The 24,918-nt window shown below is 34.7% G+C and overlaps 1 protein-coding gene across 1 annotated transcript in view; it reads left to right on the forward strand.

Moving 5' to 3' along the window:
- The window catches only part of LOC150099808 (uncharacterized), a 187,878-nt gene that overhangs the window by 127,082 nt on the left and 35,878 nt on the right, over nt 1-24,918 (forward strand). The window contains exons 11-12 of the mRNA XM_090404516.1: nt 11,530-11,748; nt 22,867-22,941. Coding sequence (XP_090260642.1) covers nt 11,530-11,748; nt 22,867-22,941 — 294 coding nt within the window. The remainder of the gene's footprint in view (nt 1-11,529; nt 11,749-22,866; nt 22,942-24,918) is intronic.

A 24,918-nucleotide genomic window follows, 5' to 3' on the forward strand; every position in this document is an offset into this window, starting at 1 on the left:
ACAGTCAAATTCTTCTGTTATATATGAACATTATCAAATTTGTTAATGTCTTTTCCTGCAAAATTTAATCTCCCTTTCACTGAAGTTCTAGTTATTGGACTTCAGTAGCCCATTGTAGTCTTAATTATAACTCAAGCCTAACAAGCTTTATTAAAAAGCTGTGTGTCTGTGCATATATCAATTTCCTGATATGTACCACCAAGGGGTGTTCAGGCTACTATGACAGCACTTCATTATTATTGTTCTCCTATCAACAATTTTCCTATGAATTAGGCTGTTACTTGTGAGCACTCCTATATTGTCATATACAGTAAAACCCCAAAGTTACGCAGTAGGTGGGACAACAAAAAACGCAGTTGAAGTTGCGTAACTCTGAGTATAATTTTGCATGTAATTTATATATATATATATATATATACACACAAACATACAATTGTTACCAAAGGTTTACAAAAGCATCTATATTTTTTAAGAAATATAATCGTAATTGTAGTTTTTCGTACATAAAAAAAAAGAAAGTTATTTCGATGTCGATGGTTTTATAAAATCTAATAGATTCGTCTGGCGGCATAATGTTTTTTTTTTTTTTTTGGCACGCAAAATTTCTTCATAGCAAGCTAATGATTTTTTTATTCCTTGCCTTGTGGCTACAATTCGTTCCTCGTTAGAATCTATGGCCTCCAAAATCTGTAAATCTTTCTTTTATGATTGTTCTTACTGTGGATTCCCGTAGATCGAACTTCTTTGCTAGCTCACAAATTTTCATTCCGCCTTCAAAATCCTTAATAATGTTCAGTTTTGTTTCCAAAGTCAATGTTTTTCTTTTCTTGCTAACTGTAGAAGAATCAGACTTGCTTCTTTTGAATGACATTATTATTTTTTATGTGATAAAATTTTTATCAAGAACATAACATTAAACAATCACAAGGTTTGTAGACTATAAAAATCGTGTATGAATGGAGACTGTGCGAAACACGTCAGTGCTTGTTCACAGCATGTGCGACACTGGCGAATGCGGCCAGCGCCTGAAAGATACGACTAGTAGTGAGGCTGGATGGGAATATGTACATATACGAAACCGCGTAACTCCGGATTCACGTAAGGGTATGACTGTATATCCAACATTTTGTATTTCTAAGGCACTGATGACTGAATCACTGCACCAAGTTCTTGGTCTCTTTTCTGCCATCTTGGCATCGTAGTTGGCTGAGAAGTTAGCATACTGCTCTCCAACCAACAATTGATGGATTCAGTTGCTGCTAGGCATGGATGTTTGCAATTGTCTTTAGAAATAAATGAATTTCATAGCCTGGTGTGAAAGCACTGAACCACATTGGAGGCCTGAAGTGGCTTAATAAATTTCAATATTTGATCTCTAGAGTAAGGTTTCCAGACTATAAAAATACAAAAAATATATTAAATTGATAAAAATGGAAAACCAAAAATCCTTATCCCATCCATGGTACAAATATACTAGGTTTACTAATAACCTTTCATGGGTGGGACCCACATATAAAACAAAAAACAAAATCTTGACACCCATTCTATTTAAGTGGCCATGTCACTTTACATTTGCTTTTGCTCACACATTCTTGAATGCTAACAATGTGAAGTTCCTTTCTAATGTTTTCATTCTACTATTGATGCCATCTATTTCCTCCTCTAATCTTTCTTTGATCAAGTGCATTATTTCTAACCAAACTCTACAATCCATAACTTGAAACGGGTTTGAACATGGTCTTTTACACTGCTACTTTATTGTTTTGGTTAATTTCTCTTATTCCACATAAATTTATTCAGCTGGCACTTCATCATACCAGCTTTGCTTATTCTGTTGTCTATTTCCTGATTTAACTTGTCATTTTAACTAAAAACTGTGCCTAAATAGCTAAAATATTTTACTTGTTCTATAGATTTGCCATTGAAAATGCAGTTGAGGTTTTCTATGTTCCTGCTTATTTTCATAGTTTTGTTCTTTTTGTGCTGATTTTCATTCCAAATTTGTTACAGCTGTAATTTAATTTAGTTAGAACTCTGGAGACTTTCACTGGATGTGTTTATGTAATATTATCTGCATAAAGCAAAGTTTGATATAACCAATTCTAATATCAGGATTAATACTATTTTCTTTCATAATGCGATGCATATAGATGATGAATAACAGTGGAGATAACGTGTATTCTTGTCTTACTCCTGATTTTACACGTTATCTCCACTGTTTTCCTGTATTTATTTCACTTCTAACTGCTGATTTACTACTTAAATATAGGCTATGCAGTGTTCTTATAATGATCCATCATCATCAAATTCCTGCCATGTACCCTCAAGGGGTGTACAGGATATGACAGTACTACATGAAAAAATTACATCATTACTAACTTCCTATTTACAATTTTCCTCCAAATCAGTCTGTTACTTGTCAAGACTCCAACATTATCAGATCTTATATTTCTATCGTCTAAGGCACTTTGTACCATATCAATCCACCTATATCTTGGTCTTCCTCTGGGTCGTTTTCCTGCCAACCTGGCAGAGAACACTTGTTTTGCTAATCTTTCCTCTCCCATTCTATTTAAGTGACCATACCATCTGAGATTAGCTCTGCTAACGCATTCCTGGATGCTGACAATGTCAAGTTCTTTCCTAATATCCTCATTTTTAATATGATATTGCCATTGATGCCATCTGTTCACGCCTCTAATATTTCTCAGGACTCTCATATCTATAATGATCCATTTACTCCATTTTCCAGATATAAAAAACAAAATATAGATTGTCATATTCCCATAATTACTCAATTATTCAAAATCTAATTTTGACAACCTGTGTTTCAGTTGAACTTAGCTTGTTTTTTTTTTTTCAATATCTTTAAGTATGCTTGCATAAATCTTACCTGGAATGCTTAGTAGAGAAATCCTTTAGTTCTCACATTCAGCTTTGTTCCCTTTTTTTATGCAGTGTAGCCACTGCAAAACTTTTATGCCACCATACTGAAAATTTCTGGTTGAATATCATCTGCACCAGCTGCCTTTCCATGTTTGAATTGTTTGTTTTCTACCTCATACAATACTCCTTTTTTCATTCCTATAGTAAATTTTCTGTTTTGTTGCTACTTGTTTCATTTATCAGTCTTTCAAAGTAATTGTTCCAGAGATCTAGGACATCCCTATCTTTAGTTTTCATGTCACCTTTATCATCTTTGATTTTTTTTTACAGTACTGTTTTTAAGCTTTTTCAATATATATATATATATATATATATATATATATATATTTACCAGCTGTGGAGCCTGTGTAGCTCAGTGGATGTGGCGTTTACACACCACGGCGCTTGGCCGCACGAAGGAAGACTTAGTTTCGAGTCTAGTCGGCGACTAGAGGAAATTTTTCTAAGCCTTTTTTCGACCGGTTCCCGAGTTAGTCGATCTCTGGCACGGGCAAGCGGGTTTTTCGTCCAGTAAACTCAAGAAAATCGACCGTAGAACCCACATTATTTTCAGACATTAAATATATTGTGTTAGGGACCACGAGATGGTGGCACATTTGAGCCGTCTCTCTTCACTGTGTACCGCTTAATTAGTGATAGCCTTGGGCCATCTCTGCTTGGTACCAGTGGAGATTGAACTGCCCACTCAGTCTCCAAAAGTTAGATAGGGCTAAATGGCCTCGCCTACTCCCCGTATACGGGAATAAAAAGGCGTTAGCTGATTTTTTTTTTATATATATTTACCAAAGTTTTCCCATGACTTTTGTTTAGCTACTTTTGCACATAGCTTAGCCTCTTATATTTTTTCTCTATATGCTTTTAGGGTATCTGCTGAATTATTTACTAGGAACTTTCAGTGTATACTTTCTTTTCCAGACTGCTTCTTTAACTTCTTGTGCACACTGCAGATGCCTAGGAACAGATTCCACAAGATGTCAAACATCCTTCATCCATAACTCAACCCATGTCTGCTGCAGCAACTCCATCAGTTCTTGCACCCTGTTCTAGCATATCTCACACATGCTCAATTGGGTTACAGTTAAGGGCTTAATGCAATGTGTCAAATTTGTTATGTTCCTCCAACTACTCAGTAGTTGTACAAGACTGATGACATGGTGTATTGTCCTGTTAAAAGATGACACTGTGCTTGGGGTAGACCTGCAGATATATGGATGGAGATGGTTGGCTAACAGGTTTGTGTAGTGTTCATCATTCAGTGTTTGTTGGATGATAACCAATGGACATAGGGTGTGCAAAAAAAACTCAGACCACATGGTGTATTGTCCTGTTAAAAGATGACACTGTGCTTGGGGTAGACCTGCAGATATACGGATGGAGATGGTTGGCTAACAGGTTTCTGTAGTGTTCATCATTCAGTGTTTGTTGGATGATAACCAATGGACATAGGGTGTGCAAAAAAAACTCAGACCATAACACCACCTTCACTGGCCTGTTGAACCTGAACTGTGCAACCAGGGGATAGGGCTTCATGCTGTTTTCACCAAATGCAAACCCACCCATCAGCATATCGCAGTAGATATGGAACTCATCACTCCAGCCAATCTTCGTTTATGATGCCTGGCCATCATCGGTATCCTTGTTGGTCTCCAGCTGTGGAATCACAGGCAAAGCAAGGTATGGTGCATGTGGGAATGGGTCAAACTGCCCCGCTGTTGTAATGGTGGGTGAGCTATGTGACGCTGCATGTCATTGCTGAGATACCAGTCATGACACCTGATGCTCACCTCTAGGATCAACCACGCGTGGCTGACCAATGTGAGCCCGTCTGCTGGATGTCTGTTCATGGTTAACCCAGTCCTGGTCCACCCTTGATACAGTAGTACAGGAGCGAGCAACCAACAAGTGAGGCTGTTTCTGAAATACTGGCACCTTCTGTCTGGGTCTCCCAACTATCTGCCCACAGTCAAATTGACTTATGTCACCACATTTCCCCATTACTGGCAAACGTTTACGGATTGCATACAGAATATAGGTGTGCCCATTTATAGTAGTCACATGTAATGTTGATATCATGCCAAATATGTAAATCTGGGGTGGTGTTCCTAATGCCAAGCTAACTCAATGTATCTATATAAGTAATAATAAGCATCTATGAACACTGTTAGGCAACAGAATTGAGGTGGAAGGAATGAAAGAAGACTGGAAATAGCAGTTTTGGTGAGTATGCAGTTCAATTGTAAAAGGATGCTGAATAGCTGTAGGATGAGTGCCTCTAAATCTAGTAGAAATATGAGCCATAACAGATACTTGTTCTGCTGAAAAATGGTCATGGAAATATCTGTAGAATAGACACAATGCAGAAATTCATTTTCTGGGATAGTGGCTGAAGTGAGTCTGTAAGAGAAGTGTCATTTATCCACTGACTGCCCTTTTCTGAATAGCACAAAATTTTTAAGGAAGTCTTAGGTGCACCACCCCATAATGCAAGCAGTATTTGAACGTCTGTCAGATTTGGGGATTTGTACAGAGTAAATGGCTGTTTGGCAGTGAAGTACCATCTTGACAGGAAAAGGATGTCAAGTTTATTTGAAGCTGTTGATTTTGAAATGCTTTGTCACTCTTTAAACAGATGCTCATATTTAAACCAACATCAACCTAACAGGTGTATATTGGACCAGAGGATATTGTGGTCAATGTCCACTCTGTACTTTGCCAGGGCAGATATTTCAGTCTTATTGTGGTATGACATAAGACTGGTGTTCCTGGAGTCTATATTTCATTTGAATATCCTGTTTGCCCAAAGTAAAAGCAGTAGCAATCTGAACTTTGAACAGGAAAGAATGTAGGGATTGAACTGTTATCTTTTGATTATTTTTGCAGTTGCTTCAGAAATCCCTGCAATATATAAAATTGGAACTTGCCATACAGCTCCATAACTTACTTGAGGGACTGCTTGTGTCATTGATGCATTTAATCTTCCTCAAAATGAAGCCAATCTGCAGATTGATGCTTTGGATGGCGTAAAGTTCTAGTTGGAGATCCTTGGGATTGGAGCACACAGCATGTCCTCTGTTAAGCAGGGATTTGATGATGCCCCACACATCAAATTTAATAGAGCATGTGTTGTCTACTCCAATTCTGAGAATCTCCAACTAGAACATGACACCAAATAGATTTGGTGATGCGTGAAGTATTATCAAATTTAATTTAGCAGATAATGTTCCTCTCTAATTTCATAGCTTGTCTATATTTTTACTGCTGATTTTCTTACCAAGTTTATTACAGCAATAGTCAGGAGTGTAAAGGCCAGGTTTAATATCTCTGAATTGATGTCACTTTCCTTCATGAGTTATTAGATGATTAATGATGAATAAGAGTGAAGATGGCATGCAATTTTACATCATACTACCTTTGTTACATCCTTCACTTCTAACCACTGATTTATAACTTTAGCATAGGGTATATACAAATGTGGCTGTATGATGGCCCATTTAATCTTATAATTGTTTTGAATTGTAAGTTTACATGTTGTCATTACATTATTTTAATGAATTACAAAAGCAAAATTTATTTGAAATTTTTATGAAAAATTTTATTTTACAAACTATATTAGGACTAACACTATGGAAAATGTTAAGTAAATGACATCCAAATCATGTCAAGTAGATAATTATGCTAGAAATTAGAATGATCTCTCTCTGGTGGAGAGATGTTTATTTTTCAGATAACTTTATCCCAAATGTACAAAATCAACACAGAAAAGTTTTTGAATAATAATGCATGTCTAAAGGAACTGTGAATAGGAAGTTATTTCTGGTTATTCAGTCACAAACCTGAGCTACGTTCACAGGAAATGACGCCATCCATGTTTCATTCAGTAGAAAGAAGCTATTTCTGAGAAGGAAGGAAAGTTAAATTTCTTTACTATATATGAAGAATTCTTTTGACATGTGAAAGAATTCTAATTTCTGTTCTTGGAGGTTTATCTAGGTACCACATTAAATGTCAAGAAATAAAAGTGTGGCAATACTTTTATTGGTGCAGAAGTCCTTCCTGTAGGATTGTTGAAAAATTAGTTTTGTGATTTTCATATGTTCCATCTGGTTTTAAAAACAATATACGATTCTTGTGGTATGTTTTGTATTTTGTATGTGTATTGTTAAACTGTCAGGGGAAAAAAAAATACAAAACATACCAAGAGTCATATGACTCTTGTGGTATGTTTTGTATTTTTTTTTCCCTGACAGCTTAACAATAGATGCTTTTATGAGCCTCAGCTTCTGAGAATATACAAATAAATTTGTACTGTAATTTTGTTATACAACAATTACTTATGGGGTCAGGGGATGTTTCCATAACTGAGTGGTTTCCACATGTTAATTGCAAACTCAGGGTAGTTTAAAGTGTTCATAGGGAAAGGCTGTACCATCCCAGTTTATTTTGGTTAATTAACAGGTCTGTTTACTTCATGCAACAAGGCAGTAAATTCACTTACTAATATGCAAAAGGAAAATGAAGTTGAGTATTGCCAACCTTTTTTGAACAAGTGAATAGCATACCCACTCTCCAACCAAGAGGCTGATTTTTTTTTAATTCCATCTTGGTCATGCATGTTTGTGCATGTCTTTAGATGCGAAACAAATTTGATTGCCTGGTGTGAGACCACAATTCCACTTAATGGAGAGTGAAAACGCTATCTTTATTCACTAGAGAAGGGTTTCCAGATTATGCAAAAAAATAAAAAAATTAAAAAAAAACCTTAACCATCTACAGTACTAATGTACCATAGGTTTACATCATTTTATAGGTAAGTCACATAAAAATTACATTATGGATAATTAATTAACATTTAGCAGCCAGATTAGTTTGCTAGTAGTACCAGTTCTGATTATTGAAATTAAGCAAATTTGAGCATTAGTAATTGAGAGTAACCTAGTTCTTATACACACATACACAGTTAGATACTGTAGGTTTTACCATAAATACTGTTACAACTTCTGCACACTCTAGCAGTGCCTATAGAATTGTGAGAGTCTGGTTCTGTTAGTGACACTGTGTGCAGCCAACATTCACATGTTTATCAGTAGGGAGAGAGGGATCTGCAGCCACCTGTTATTTTCAATATGCTAAAAAAACTCAGGCTCAGTAGGATGTTTGTGTATCAAACTTAACCGTTATAACGATACAGAAGATGTATCTGACTGCCAAAGAACAGGTCAAACCATGTTGCATTAGGATGCAACACCTTGTGAGGGCTGTGAAGGCACACCTCCACCTTAATCCTGTGAGAATGCAAAAAGTAATGTCATGAGAGATGAACATTTTGCAGAGAATGATGTCACGTGTACTAACTGATAACCTGGGGTCAGAGTATTGTCATTCTACTGGATGCTTCCTAACACCACAACTTATGTAGCAGAGGGTGATAAAATCAAAGGCTCTTCTCTGGCAGTATGCAAACAACAGACACAGATATCCTCTTCATGAAGGAGAAGATTTTCTCCACTGAAGAGCTAATCGCCAAAACGATTGGGTATATGCTCTGGATGATCATGCAGCACGTGCCATAGCACCCCAGAGTCAGAAGTCATCACCTTGCACCAGTGACAGTTTGGAGGGAGTGATGTATCGGGGATATCCAAGTTGCATTTCTGAAAGAAAGGGGTCAAAACCTTCAAAGTATATCAAGACACCATGCTGGAACCTGTGGTACAACCCTTGAACAATACCTTGTTTCATGGTAGGCAGTGGACCTTCCAACAGGACAGCCCCTGAACAAAAGGCAAGGACCACAACAGTGGTGGGAGGTAAATGTGCCCAACCACATATCACCATCTGATTGGCCATCTGGAAGTCCCAATCTGAATCCATTGGACTTCAAATTGTGGTTGCAGCTTCAGATAGTAGCCTGCAATCACCAGCCTGAAAATAGATTTTGAGTGAGCATTGGCAGTATTTTCACTGGATATTGTGCATACCACCACTGATATATGGCCTAATCTCAGGTGCATGAAGGCAAAAGAGGGACATTTCGAACACTGAGTGCTACTGTATGCACATTATACAAGGTGTTTCATCTACCCTGCACATTATACAACAGGGGGAGGTATACAACTTTGAATGGTAATAGAAGAACAATTTTTATTATCCTGCAAATGTAGCGTAACACTTTGAAATTTGAACACTAAAAGACAGTTAAAGTTCAATATGACTGCATCATCCAGTAATTATTCAGACATCCCATTTGTAATCAATTTCCTGCCACACACGGCAGAGCATATCTGGCGTGACTTAAGCAATGCTAGCAGTAATTCTAGAATGCAGCTCATCCGAACTGGCTGGTAGTGGTTGGTACAAACACTCGATCTTTTGCAAAGCCCCACAAGAAAAAAATCTAATGGGGGAATGTGGTGGCCATGCTACAGGCACCCTTCTACCAGTCCATCTGTCAGGTAATGAGGAGATGCTCCATTATGGTCATCCTTGTCTAATTGTGGTAATGGTCAAAACTTTTATACTTTCATATTTGAGTATTTTTGGTCTAATCCAACTTCAATCTAATCTATTCCACCTTCCTTTCCACATTTCAGGATTTTGGGTTTTTTTTTCCTACCACTTTTGTCACTTCTTGTTTGATTTAGAAATATTTCAGACAGAATGTCTTTATCTTCACTTATCTCTATCTTTTATATTTATCCTAGTCTTCTCATGACTTATTTAGCTGGATTTGCACACTGCTCTGCTTTTTTAAAATTTTTCTCTGTATTCTCTTAGACTGCATGCCAATTTACTTGTTACAACTAATATGCTTTCTTCTTTTTAGTGGCTGCCTCTTTTTCTTCCTTAGTCCACTGTGGTTCTTATATTTTCTCATTACAAGGGGGTGGGGTCTTTAAAGTTCTGATAAACACCTAGAACAAAATGAAAGAACAGAGTAGTAGTAGTAGAGTTATGAAGGTAACTTATGTTCTTTCTTGTGATTTTATCAGTTGCTTTAATATCATTATTGTTCTAGGTGTTTATCAGAATTTTCCAGACCCCTGAATAGATAACTTCACATGTCTTCTATAGTCTGCTACTAAGCCTCTAAGGTGTTCATTTTTCTAGTTCCTATTTTTAAACTCTGGGCTATGATGTACATTTTTACAGCCTTTCCCAGCTTTGATAATATACTTGCATTTTAACTTTCCACATATTATCAAGACATATGCTAACATAATATAATACGTAATATTTGAGTCTACAGTTCACTTCTGCTGCTACTTTGATTATTTTAAAATGTTTTGTGCCTATTTTCCTTTTCAATATCAGTATGACATTTATTTTTACCCTGCTTAAAACTAAAATTGGAGGAAACTATATCTAGAAAGGAGTAGTCAGGGGTCAAGGTGGCAATCTCCCATTCAGAGGAAGTCCAAAGTTCTATAGTGTCAGGTACCACTAGGTAGCAGTGGAGTTTCACTGCCAAATAATACCACTACATTGCTTATTGAAGTGGCCAAACATCATGTTTGTACTCCAGAGCAGAATCTAATTTACATTTCCCACTTCTTGTAACATACAATATGAATAATATTGTAATATTATTCTAGATATAGTTTCCTCCAATAAAATTGGAGGAAACTATATCTAGAAAGGAGTAGTCAGGGGTCAAGGTGGCAATCTCCCATTCAGAGAAAGTCCAAAGTTCTATAGTGTCAGGTACCACTAGGTAGCAGTGGAGTTTCACTGCCAAATAATACCACTACATTGCTTATTGAAGTGGCCAAACATGTTTGTACTCCAGAGCAGAATCTAATTTACATTTCCCACTTCTTGTAACATACAATATGAATAATATTTCCATTGTTACATTGGACATCATTGATGGTAGCTTTAAAACAGTTAATTTTTTTCCTTCTATTATTCGCTACAATAAGTATATACTGGAGAAAGTCTAATAACGGATTTATTTTTTTTATAGAAGGCTTCCAGGTCAGCTAGAATAATCTTGTTGCCACTGTTTTCTCAAATGTGCCTAAGGCAGACTATAGTGGTATGGGAGAGGATATATATATATATATATATATATATATATATATATATATACACATACACCAGTAAGTAATGATATATGGGGATGCTGCTAGGAGTCACAATTTTGCAAAGGAATTGAGCAAAATTCTCTATGTGGATATGGCTTGGCAAAGAATTCATAACTGTATATTCAAATTTCCCTTCTGGTTTCATTTTAAAGAATTGCAAAGAAAAAAGATTCCCTTCTGTGTCTCTCTCTCATGCACGCACATTCTCAAGGACCAACATTCTGAAAATGTTGGATCAGTTTTTTTTTTTTTTTTTTTTTTTTTTTTTTACTGTACCCATCATGAATTGAGTATCAGCTTGATATTTTGCCATTATGAGGAATGAGAATGAAGAAGGGAAAAAAAAAAAAACATTTCCTACATTTCTTAAAATTATTTGTTGATCATATTTTGGAATTTTTAAAATATAGTTCAGGGTTCTGAAGCACCCTGAATTGCTGGGATAACCATTTTTAAAACATCAGTTTCTCATCTTTTTTTATATATATATATAATTTAGTGATGAAGCGCATCAAAAACATATCTCCTATGTTAATGACATGGAAAATCATTTGAAACAGTTGAGAAAGAAAGTAAATTCTCTTTGTCAAGAAAACATGAATCTGAAAGTGACTCTTACTGAAAAGGATCAAAAGTTATCAACAGCAAACTGGAACCTTCTAAAAACAAAAGAGATGCTCAAAACAGAAATTCAAGTGACTGGCAAACTTAGTGAAAGGTTTGTATTTTTATTTTATCTTATTGCAATGACTATAGAATGCTATATTTGAAATATAAAATTTTATGTTTATTTCATTTTATAATTTTTTAGTTTTTGTGATTAAATACTTGTTCTGCTTAAATACCAAAATAATTCTTATTTGAAGAACATCCCCCACCCCCCAATTTCTCTTTGAATTCAAATCATTGTCCTTCTAAAGTATACAAGCTAAATTTTTAAAAAATATATCATGTAATAGTTTGCTTCATACAAAATTCTTTTCTTTCCTTTCTTCTTTGTTTTTTCTTTTCTCTTTAATTTCTTTTTCTCCTTGCACTGGAAACCTGCATTGGCTATTAAAAAAAAAAAAACACCAAGCTAAATCTTATTTTAGAATGACCAAAAACTGAAACATGTCTCATGACTAGATGATATTCAGGCCTTCTGTTCCTTTGTTAAGAAACTTTGCAACTTCTGTTCAACATGGCTTTTATATCCTTATTTCGAAGGAGTTTCCCAGTCATGCAGTTCTGCTGTGATATCACGAAAACAGTTGATCAGCATCATATTCATCCATGACTTCATTCACTTTCAAACTGACATTTCTTTTGGTGGCTGTGATATTATTATTAACCACTTCGCAGTCAATATGGATAAAATGCATCACTCCTCTATTCATCATATATTTCGATGTAATACCAATGGTATTTTAGTATGCACTTTGCATCCATGGTGACCTGGACGTATATATATATATAAGTCTTGGCTGGATGGGTGCTTAAGATATTGAATAATTATTTGCCTAAATGGTCCTCTGCTGAGAATAAGTCATGTAACTATTCCTTCTGTCAGTGGTGTTTTCTGAAAGAATTGTTGAAATCCTACAGAAATTTAACTTTTCACCTTCCATCTCTCCTGTTTGGAAACTAGTCTCCTTTAAAGTGAATCCTTAGTGTTCTCTTGGTGTGTGTGTGCAAAAGTAATATATCAAGAGGATTAATTCCAACAAGAAAATTCCTTGTTCAGATGGTCAAGTTTGCTGCTTCAACATGAATTTACATTCATGACAACTTGGGATGTCTGCATTAGACAATGGCTTAACCACTGACTTATATCAAATAACAGCAGGAAATGCTTTTTCACAGTTCCTTTAAATTTGTACTATTATCGAAATATTCTTTAAACACTTCTGCCACAAACCCATTATCTGAACGTGAAAGATTTCACATCTTTGTCATATTGAGGATATAATTATCTTTCAGATAATTATCTCCTGAATTTGTTTAATATTTTTTTATTCTGATGAATTGTTTTTCATTCCATTGTAATTATCATTTGACTGTTTAACTTACTACACTGCTTGTGTTGCACTAGAAAAATATTAGTTCTTAATGTGTTTTTTTTTTTTGTTTTTTTAAATAGAATTAAGTTTCAAGTAGCCATGTTTATTTTTTGTAAATTATTCATCATAATCTATATTCATAGCTTGTTGATCAGAGTATGGAGACACTGTCTTCTCAGCTAAACAGGCAAGAAAGTTCATAAATTAAATAAAATTTTTGAATAATTTATTTATATTTTCTATCTTACCCACACATTAAAGGCCACAAAAACTATAGGCATAATCAGTGTCATATGGATAAGGAGGAAGTAAATGGGTGTTGATCAGTAACTGTTCTTGTTTTTATGGTTTTGAAAGAAAGCAGAGTGTCCATTTCAACAAAACAGGGAAATAAGAAGGGAAATCTGATGATGTTTGGATATCTGGGTGTTATTGAAAATAAGGGAATTGACACAAGATCTTTCTTGCAAGAAATTAAACAGGACTGATATTTGGTAGCATTGAACTTTACAGTGTTCCTTGCTTAAGCATAGCAAGGAGATCTGGATACAATAGATCTTGAGACTTTTAATACTTTTATTTAACAAGCCATGTGGTATCCATTTCTAAGAGGAACAGAGTATACTGTCATCAGTAAAGCTGTGGATAGGATATGAAGTCAGTGACTTATGTATAAGAGGAAGAGAGTGAATGAAAACACAGAGCTTTGAGGATTCTGAATTGGTGGGGAAATCTGAAGAAGTGAAACCATGTATCATGACACACAGCAACCAGAGAAGAAGCTGATGATTCAGTTGCAAAAGGTAAAATGCAGACCTTAGGATAGTTTGCTGAGCAAGCTTCTGCACAGACTCAAATGCCTTAAAAAGATAGTGTAATTGCTCATTTCTCCAACCTTTTCATGGCTCAAGTCCAAAGGTGAAGGATAAAAATGATATTAGTTGTGGATTGAGAATAATATCAAAATCCATAATGCAGGTCACTAATTAGCTAATTTACCTCCAGGTAGTGAAGTGGTTTGCTGTTCATGAACTTTTCTATGGTTTTTTTGAGAGAACTGAAGCAACAGCAATTGGATGGTAGTTTGCTAGCCACTTCTATCATCCTTCTCTTTGAAATGGATTAAACACAGGCATTTTCCATGCAGTAGGACAGATTCCAGTTAAGTATAGAAAGTGCCAGTGATTTAAGGTGCTTTGAGTTAGTCAAGATGTGGAATATTTGAATATTAGATTGAAATATCATCAATTTCCTGATATGTACCATCAAGGGGTGTTCAGGCTACTATGACAGCACTGCTTGAATAAACTTGCATTATTAATAATATTCTATGAACAGTTTTCCTCCAAATTAGTCTATTACTTGTCAGCACTCCAATATTGTCCCATCTAACATTTCATTCTTCTAAGGCACTTCTGATTGATTTTGCTTACTTTCCTATCCCATTGTGTTTAATTGAACATACCCACCTTATATTATCCCTGCTTATATATCCTTAAATGCAAACAATATCAAGTTCCTTTCTAATGCCTTCATTTTTAATATTCTGCATTGATTTCATTATTTAGTCTCCTAATTTTTCTCAGGACTCTCACATCTGTGGTCTCTAATCCTTGATCAAGGGCTTTATTTTTCACTCAACTCCATAACTTAAAACAAGTTTGAAAACTACTATCTTGTATATTGATGGTTTAGTGTTTTGGCTACTTTCTCTCTTTTTTATATAACTATTCATCTAGCTTCCCCACCATACCAGATTTGCTTATTCTATTATCTGTTTCCCAATTTAATTTGCCATCTTCACTAAAAACTATGCCTAAATAGAAATATTTTACTTGTTCTATAGGTTCTCCATTGAGAATGCAGCTGGAGGTTTCTGTGTTCTTGCCTGTTTTCATGATTTTTGTGTTTTTATTGCTGATTTTCATACCAATCAGGGCTGTCCAACCTTAGGTAATCCCACAGGCAGTGTTTTGGACAGCCCTGATCTACATAAATCAAAGAACTAAGTTTGATATCTCCTATTTTAATACCCAGTTTAATGCCACTTTCTTTCATGATGAATGAGAATTGTGATAATGTGCATCAAGGTCTTCCACCTGATTTTACATCCTGTATTTCCTTCATTTCTAACTTCTGTCTTATATAATACCTAACCTTTTTTTTTTTTTTTTTTGGCTCATTTCTCACATATTATTGATCAAGTTGTCCATTCAAGGCAAAATTCAATTTATTGACAGCTTTAAGAATATATAAAAGAACTAGGGAAGATTTACTTCAAGAAAAAAAATTGGAGCACAAAATTAGAACTGAAGAAAATCAACAAAAACTATTTTAAAATAAACTATTTCATCAATGTTACTGATAGTATATATGAATTCAGCTGATATGGTGTTGAATTAAAATAGGACTAAATTAATGAAGAAATATAATCTTATTTACTGCAGACAACAGATAAACACTTTCTCTTCAAACAGATACAATAGTCGCCAAATTGCCTTCAGTAACTCTTAGTAGTCATTCATCCAGGCCCTTTGCTCTTACACCCAAAGAAATCCCTGCTATTGATATGGCAATGATAGAGCAAGGCATATGGGAATTGTCTAATGAAGTCTCTAATAACATTAACCTTGATGTAGCCCACAATCTAACAGCTGGCAGTTTTACTGCTGAAGAAAACAAAACATTAAGAGACATCAAAAAATCATTACAAGAGCTGATAAGTAAAATGCTACTGCAATAATGAATACCTCAGAATATAACAAAACATTAACTCTTCTAAGAAACCATATTACATATTAAGTTACAGATAGAAACCCTACGAACTCTCAAAAGGGAAAAAGTTTCTGAGTTAATAAAGAGGGGTAAAAACTTTGCCTCCTGACATCTTATATCCATGACTGAAAAACTAAATTGCATATGACCTATTAGTAAAGTTTGGTTTGATGTTACTTCTATGTTTACAAATATCTCACTTAAACATTAAAAACACGTGCTCTTTTGTTTTGCGATGCAATCAGGATATTTTGTATGGTTTAATAAAATTTACATCCCAATCAAGAAATTGGCTGCTCTTTGCAAATTTTTTTCATAGAAACCTTTTGAAGAAAAAGGAAAAAGTTCCTTGCCAATAAAACTCCCTCTGGCTGCACTACATTGATGTGTTTGCTACTTAGATGTTCATATTATCCTTATTCTTGACAATGCCTCAGTTACTCTTAGGCAAAATACTGGATTAAAATATTAAATTTTACTTTTGTGTGATTAAACCAAAGTTCTTTATTAATATGCATACTATTTTCATATCAGTTGTTATGCAGGTGTTGCACAAGTTTTATTTTCTGAATGACTTCATTATTTAATGATTGGTTTCAATCTCAGTCTTCATGCAGTTTTTGCTTCATAAACTTGTTTTGTTAATCTTTCATCTCCCATGCTGTTTAACTGACCATACTTTGATTGGTTTAGATTAGTTTTAAATGTTAATGTCAAGTTGTATTCTGATGTTTTCATTTCTAATCTAATATAGTTCTGCCACTGATGTCATTTGCTCGCTCATCTTTGGTCAAAAGTCTTTGATCAGCTGTTACTGTTTTTTAACCAGATTCCTTAAGCCATGTTAAAATTATTTTGAACAAACATTTGCTGGATCTTTTTTTTTTTTTTGGATTTCTCTCATGTCATGTAAATTTGCACTCTGCTAACAATCTTACTTATATCATCATTAAAAATTGTTCCTAAATGTGTGAAATATCTAGGTTCACTATTGAGAATGCTTCATGTTCCTGCCCATTTTTTTTTTTTTTTTTTTTTGCAAAAAAAAAAACTATAACTATATGGGCAGGAACTATTTTGCATGAAAAAAAACTAATTTTTTATGCAAAATATCTTACAGAAATTCTGAAGGCATGTACTGGAATTAGAAGTATAACAGCTACTTAAAGAAAACAGCTGAGTTTAATATCTGATTTTGAGATAAAGTTTAGTGTCATTTACTTCATACCATGATCCATGAAGATAGTGTGTACTCCTGTCTTATACATGATTTTACATCCTATTCTAATTGTTGCCTTATGCCTTTTTCCATAAAAACTTGAATACAAATCATTGTTATATTCTCACAATTTTTCAACTGTTGGAGGTAAACATTTCAGCCAGCTTGTTCTTCTCCAAGTTTCTCTTCCAGTTTTTTTTGTCTTTTCTCAAGCATGCTTGCATAAATCTTATCTAGAGAAATTCCTCTGTAATGCTCTTGCATTCAGTTTTATTTTTCTTTTTATAGATGAGTATTATAAGACTACTCTGATCATCCAATATTTGACTTTTTGGATTATGCAAATGTAAAAAAAAAACTTTTGAACATTTCTAGTCATATCTACCCCAGCTGCCTTTACAATTCTTTACAATTTAAGATTTTTCTACCTCAGATGTACTGAAACATACTGGAGGTAGAAAAAAATTCCACTTCTCCTGGATATTTTTACCACTGTTCTGTTGTTGCTTATCTTATTTAAGAATTTTTAAAATTACTCTGAACACGATCTTCATCATCTACATTTCTTTTTGTAGTACTCTTTCCTACATTTTTGAGCTTTTTCATGAATTTACTAGGCGATCACTGTGAGATGACTATCACTCAAAAAAAAATCCTGCTAATTGATGTCACGTTTGGTCTCCTAAATAAGAATTCTTCTTCTATTGTTTTTTGATAGAAATACCTTTAAAGAGCATGTTGCACATGGAGGAATCCTGTGGAGATGCAAAGTTTTCTCTATTCAAGTACAGGAAGCCAGTTGCTACGTTGTACATAAAATCAAACCTGTTATGATAGTTCATCAATAGTCTTCTCGATCTGCTGAGAACTGCTCTGCTAGCCCACACCCAGAGGAGGTCTAAGTAGTGTAGTACGTATGTATATGGAGAGACTACTGAGGCCACATAATGATAACATGCTGCACACACTGTATGGATGTATTGGTCTCTTCTCACTGTATATTCTCTATTCTAATTAACTACCATCAACCATGAAAATAAAATTGGCTTTTTTTTTTATAATAAAAAAAGCCAATTCATCAAAACCTAGATATTTTTTTTTTATTTATTTATTTATTAAATCCAATGTTATAAAATTACAATTTTTAGCTAGTGTGGCATCTGCTGCTGCTTAGAGGTTAGAAAATTTGATATGTGAGTGGAGCATTGTTTCCGAGAGACTAAGCGCTGCAATAATATCCATTTGATTTCTCTGTACTGACATGGCTGAAAAAGTCTTTTCATTGATAGTTTTATAACTTAAAGATGGATATTCTTTTTTGAGTGATATCCAAAATTGAGACAATGATTGCATTTTATGTCTGGATACTAGAGTGACATCAGAAAATCTCGATCAGCTTTTCTTTTTCACGAGGATCAAGTGTGCATGATTTTATATCTTCCAAGAAGGGATTATTAATCCAGGGGTTACCTTTACGAGGATCCTCATTTTCAGGGAAATAATTAAAGTTTTCAGCTCATGCTCTTAAATGTTGACTTATGTTGATATCAGCAGCAATCAAAAATTCTCCCAAAAGTGGAAACATTTCTATATCTTCCTTTTGTACTGACTATCCCAAAGAGCCAGCTTCTTTTTGAATGCATCCATTTTATTTCTCAGTGTAAAAATATTTGTACAAGACCCCTGAATAGAAATATTAAGTTCGTTAAGAAGGCTAAATATGTCCACCATATACGCAAGCTTAGCCATCCATTCCTCATTTAACAAAGGCTCTACTAGGTCAGATTTCCACTCTTGCAGGAACTGCTTTACTTCTTCCCTCAGTTCGAAAAGGCGTGCAAGAACCCTTCCTCTCAATAACCACCTCACTTCTGCATGGAGAAGGAGATGTTGGTGGTGTGAGTCCATACTCTCACAAAGTGTCGTGAACAGCCTGGAGTTTAGAGCTCGACTACAAATTTCATTAGTGATCTTCACCGCATCATTCATCACAGTGTTTAGTTCAGTAGAAAGCTTCTTTGCAGCTAGGTGCTGCAAAGAAGCCTTTCAGTGGATCATACAGTGAGTGGACAAAACTTCTGGGTGCGTGACTTAATTTATTTTCGCAACTAATCCTGAGTGACATCCAGTCATGCTAGCAGCACCATCTGTACACACTCCGACGCATTTGCTCCAGTCTAAGCCCTGCACTTGAAAATACCCGTCAAGAGCATTTAATGTCTCTGAACTAGTGGTCCATCCAGGTAAGTCAAGGCAACAAAGAAGTTCTTCCCTTAAGTCTTCATCTTCACTATACCTCACAAAGCAAAGTAGGATAGCATGGTTATTCACGTCAGTTGAATCGCAAAACATCTCAATTTCTTTATCCCCTCTACAACTTGCTTTTCAATATCGATGGCCATATCAATAATTCCCCTCTAAATGGTGGTGTCCGAAAGCGATATAGGCTCCAGTTTTTTAGTAACCTGAGGGCCCAAAATTTCTCGTACGACATCTAAGATGCACAGCTTTATTAACTCCTCACCAATAGTAAACTGTTTTTTCGTTTTAGCTATTCGAAGAGCAACTAAATAAGATGCTCGAAGCAGTCACTTGTCATGATCTTTGAAAAAAGTCAAGTGACTTAATCAATAAAATCTCTATGCTTCGAATGCAAATGACAAGCAAGTTTGGAATGTTTCATAGCATCATTTGACAGAATTTCGGAACATACTACACACAAAGGCCGTGGCAATAGTTCACTGCCAGGGCGGAATGGAACCAAGCTTTATTAAATAGTCCTTGTCAAATCACCTAACAAAGTTTCCTTTTTTTTTTTTTTTTTTTGTTTGTATTGTACATTCCAAAGTATCAATATATTTATTTTTCTTTGTTTCTTCTAAACTTGGAGCACTAGTACTTGGTATACTTTCATTTCCATCACTACTTTTCTCCTGAATATTGTCCTTGCCTCTACTAAAGAAGGTTAAAAGGTTTTGCTGTTTGACTTTTTTTGTCTCCATTTTGTAAGATTTCAAATTTTACGAAAGAAATAATTTGTTTTCCGAAATACCGCAACACAATATTAGAAAACAATACGGACGAGTGCAATAAAATATAAGAATTTTTGCAACATGTTGACAGGCGAGTTGACACAATACTGGCATTCGACGGCCATGCACTTTGCCTATACTTAGGGCACTATATTGTCATGTGCAGCATCCCTCTCGCCCTTCAACAATATAGCGCCCGAATCATGTAGCCGCTACATGATTGGGGGAAGTTTCTTTCCTCTTACCGTTATAACCCCTGAAGAAGCTGGACAGCCTCGTCGGCAAAACTTGTTGGTATTAGATGTTTATAAATCATTGTTAATTAAACATCAATATATATTTCATTAGTAATTTCATCTTTTTATGCAAGCAGTCTTTGTAGGTTGTTCTCCAAAACTGACAGACTAATTCCAAATGATTACCTTGAAAGTTACTAAAAAAATATAATTATATATACATCTGTTATGAAGAGCATAAAAATGTTTATTGGATTTTCTGTGCTCTTCATAACAGATGAGAAAATGATGTGTTTCAAGTTATCCAGAAAATTAATAAGCCCAAATTTCAATGTTTGTCACATTTGAAATCATGAACTTCCTGATCTTTCAGTCTTAAAACTTACGGAAATTTGTTATACATGTGATATTTCATCCATTGTTCTTAAAACTTGTACTCCTGACCTCTGTATTAAGTTTTCCTTAACTTTATGTCAGTATACTTATTAAAAAAATTTTCCTTAATCACTCAGTGCTAAAATTTCTTCATATTCCAAAGTAAAAGTTAGAAATGTGTAGCACCATGAAGTTTGTGGATTAGATAATCCAGTAATCTTGCTGCAGAGACCAAACACAGTATTTTTTTAAAGCCATTTTCAAACTTCTAATAAACAATGTGGTGGTGATTTTACATCAACAGAAATTATCTACCTCTAAAGATATTCACAATGATCTGCAATACAGTGAACTTTGAATCCATAGTCTCTGCTTTATAGTCTATCATCTTAGTCAACTAAGCTGGCATAATGTATTGTTATACCCTGATAAGTTAAGAATGTTAAATTTCCACTTATCATGGTATAACGAGCAAAGAAGTAAAAACCCTGGAAAATAATTAAGTAAACGTGCTTGTTTCTAAGGTGGTATCGTTGTGAAATTTAGAAAATATTGAATACGTTAATTTAAGAAAAAAGATAATTAATCGCTCAAGGAGGATTTTATAATTAAAAAAAGGGAATATAGATAAATATGTATAAAGCAAAATTGCCAGAGATAAAGTGTAAATTAAGAGAGTTATAGTTTTGTGTTGATATTAAATTCAATGTAAGAATAACTTGTAAAATAAAAATGAGCTCGAAGTTCAGGGGGGGGGGGGGGGTAGCAGTCTGTTGCCCCAAGTGGTCATGCGGGGTAAACAAGCAGGAGAGAATGGATGTCGTGAGGTCATGTGACAAGAAATCGAGGTGCCGGATGAACAGCGAAGTTTTGTTTTTTTTCCCGATAGGGTGAACATATAAAAGGGTTAGGAATCCCCGACGCACTCTCTTGGTTTTTTTTCATCGTGTAGAATTCTCGGATTTCCTCAAGTAGTGAAGGTTTAGCCTGGTGCTGGTTCGGGGATGGCCGAACAATACCTCTAGACTAGGACGATGTTACCGCAGGTAACCCTGTCCTAGATTCCCGGAAAGTAACAGCAGACCATGCCGTTAAAAAGTCAGCAGAAGCATGCGCCCGATATCTAGGCTGGTAATTACTATGAAGAAGTTAATCCAGGGGTAGGTTGAGGGAAACAAAGAATTGTCCTAATGAAACAGAAGATAGACAAACAGATGTAGAAAATTAGAGATACCACCGAGCGAAGATAAGTAAAGTTTGTTATTTATATGAATGTAATCTGAGTGTGTGATGATTTGGGTCCTTTGTTAGTGAAGGATTTAGATACAATTATAGGTCATGAGTGAGTAGTAACTAAGTGAATCTGAATATTTGTATGTTGAAGAATGCTTAAAGTTACCAGTTGTTAGTATAGAAATTAATTAATGGGATTTAGTAGTGATCTAGATGTTAAAGAATTATTAACTTGTGTGTGAATTACTTGAGGAAAATTATGTTCAGAGATCATACCTGATGAAGTTTAGCTATTTAATTGATTTAAATTAGAATGTGCTATTTAGAGTGATGATTGTTCGTGTATGTAAACTGTAATTTTAGAAGCTAATAAACCTTGCTTGAAATTAACTAAATATGAATCTGTGTATAGAATTCGATGCACCGCTTGTGAAACTTATTACGGATCTGAGCGGGAATTTAATTGAGCAAGGTTAAGGCTACAATTGCAACCCTAGGTCACATGAGTATATCTTCTAACTTTCTTCTTGATTGAGTTCTTTAATCTAATAATTCCAAGTGGCGTAGTCTAAAAATACAAATTTCTTGGAATTTTAAGAGAGGTAATGTTTGAGGACTCTAGTCGCATTGAATTTTGGCTCTATCCTGAGGCTATTTCTTTGTGTGATAGAGATACCACGTGATCCACGTAGAAGAGACATCGCTTTTAACGGCTTGATATAGGAGATAAGAATTTATAAGAAAGGGCGCACAACAGTATGCAGTCATGTAGAATTTGGCTGCTGCTTAAGTCTTGTAAAAATTTTATGCATTCATATTTAAGTACTATTTTTCTAGAGTCATGTTTTCGAAACTTTGCAGTAATCATGTTTAAATGAATAATAATTTAAAATTGCCTTTGTTTCTCTTTAATTATTAATGAAGAAACAAAATGCTGGAGAAAGAGCAACATTCTTGTACAAGTTGCAGAATCAATGAATGTTCAAAGAATAAAACAAGGTAGGCAATATTAATTACAGTTTTATGTCTAAAATGACTGTTTTGCAATATTCTTACTTTTTTATTTATTTTTTTTACATCCCCAATTTTCCAAATAAATTATTTCCTGATTAGTGAACGGAAACTTCATTATAAGACTTATTAAATCAAGTGTTAATCTCTATGTAAGTTATCTCCATTCATTTGAATATTACCCATAATTATTAAAATTTCTGATTTCAGTATAAATTTTTGTAAGATTTTCTGCACTCAGTTCCTATACTATTAGTAATTTATATCTTGATGAAGATAACCAATATCTGGCAAAACATCTAATCTTATATTAAGAAATTATGGTAACATTTCATATTTACAAAAGGAAAGAGTGGGCATTAAATGAGCTCATGATACTTGTAGCAAAACTGATTATGGAAGATTATTCAACATAACAGCAAGGATGATTAGCATTTCCAGAATATTGGAAGCTATATCTCACCCATAAGTATGAGTGTATTATATAGTCTTGTAGAGACTATGAGATAGTTTGTTATAATGGATAGCTTGCTATAATGAATTTCTTTTAGCATAACAGTTTACCTTAGGGTAGCGTAGGAACTTTTCAATAGTTTGGTATAATGGTTGTGGCGAGAATTGACTAGTAATGTCGTGAAAGGAGAAAAGAAAGGAAAGATATCAGGAAATATTAACTCATAACGTGGACAGGTTTAATGATTTCCCTAGTATGGTAACATATAGCTACCCCCACCAGCTGTATGGCTGAGGGAATAGAATAGAAAAAAACCTGGACAATATCACATTAAATATGATGCTAGGTCTCCTAAGCAGAATAGTCTTGATGGCATTGTCTTTTCATGGAAATAGTATCATCTAGATCTGATTTTAGTGTCAGAAGAGGTTTCAGTTAATGATGTAACTATACTGTCTCTGGTCGGTGACAATAATCATGTATCATTGACTTATGAAGTGGCTAAGTTTATGAATGTTCTATTCAGAAAAAGGAAATTATGACCAACTGTGGAGTATGCTGCTGGTCCTGTGCCTTTTATTGGTTGTTGGATGGGAAGGATATTGACAGTGCATGTAAATCACTTAAATATACTTAAATTATGTAATAATATCAGAATGTGTCCCTAGGGTAGGAGTGAAACAGATGTATAATCTTATTAAGCAAAGAGATTTATAAGAAAATAATAAGCAAGTCAGAAGAGCTGCAACTATTATACAGAAAGCTGAGTCTGAAAAGAATTCATTATTATATAAGAAGAATTATATATCACTTTGGGCAAAGGGGTGACTCTTTCCTCTCAAACTGTAGTTTCCACTATCTACTAAAAAAAGCAGCTGAATTCAGGTCAAGGAGTGGTGGTTGACACTTGATGAAAACTTAACCATTGAAATTGAATGAACTCTAACCAACCTAAAGATACATGCTGGCTCGACTGTTGTCCGGTCAAACAAGGGTCGCGCCCACTATTAGGGAACCAAGATAGTGAAGGCAAAAAATATGCTATTGGAACAAAACATCACCTAATAGACAGGAAAAACATAACAAGCCTAGGAACATGGAATGTAAGAACTCTTCACCAGGAAGGAGCATTAGAAATACTACTGCATGAATTAGACAACTACTGATGGGAAGCAATTGGACTCTGCAAAACCAGATGGACTGGAAAAGGAGAATTCCACATTGGACAGTACAAAATCTTAACTTCAGGCAGGGAGGACAACAAACACCAAGAAGGAGTTGCACTTATATTAAAACCAAAGGCTCAAAACTCTTTATTGTCCTATAATCCTATCTCATCTAGGATAATTAAAGCAAGATTTAAAACATCAATCAGATCACTAACTATTATTCAAGTATACTTGCCAACTTCGACGTCATCAGAAGAAGACATTGAGGAGTTTTATATAGATTTGCAAAAAATCAGTACAGCAGACATCAAGTCAAGATCTAATTGTGATGGGGAACTTAAA

This window comes from Typopeltis vanoorti, chromosome 14 (genome assembly GCF_054136105.1).
Source record: "Typopeltis vanoorti isolate ZY-2024b chromosome 14, IOZ_Tvanoo_1.0, whole genome shotgun sequence".
NCBI lineage: Eukaryota > Metazoa > Arthropoda > Arachnida > Uropygi > Thelyphonidae > Typopeltis > Typopeltis vanoorti.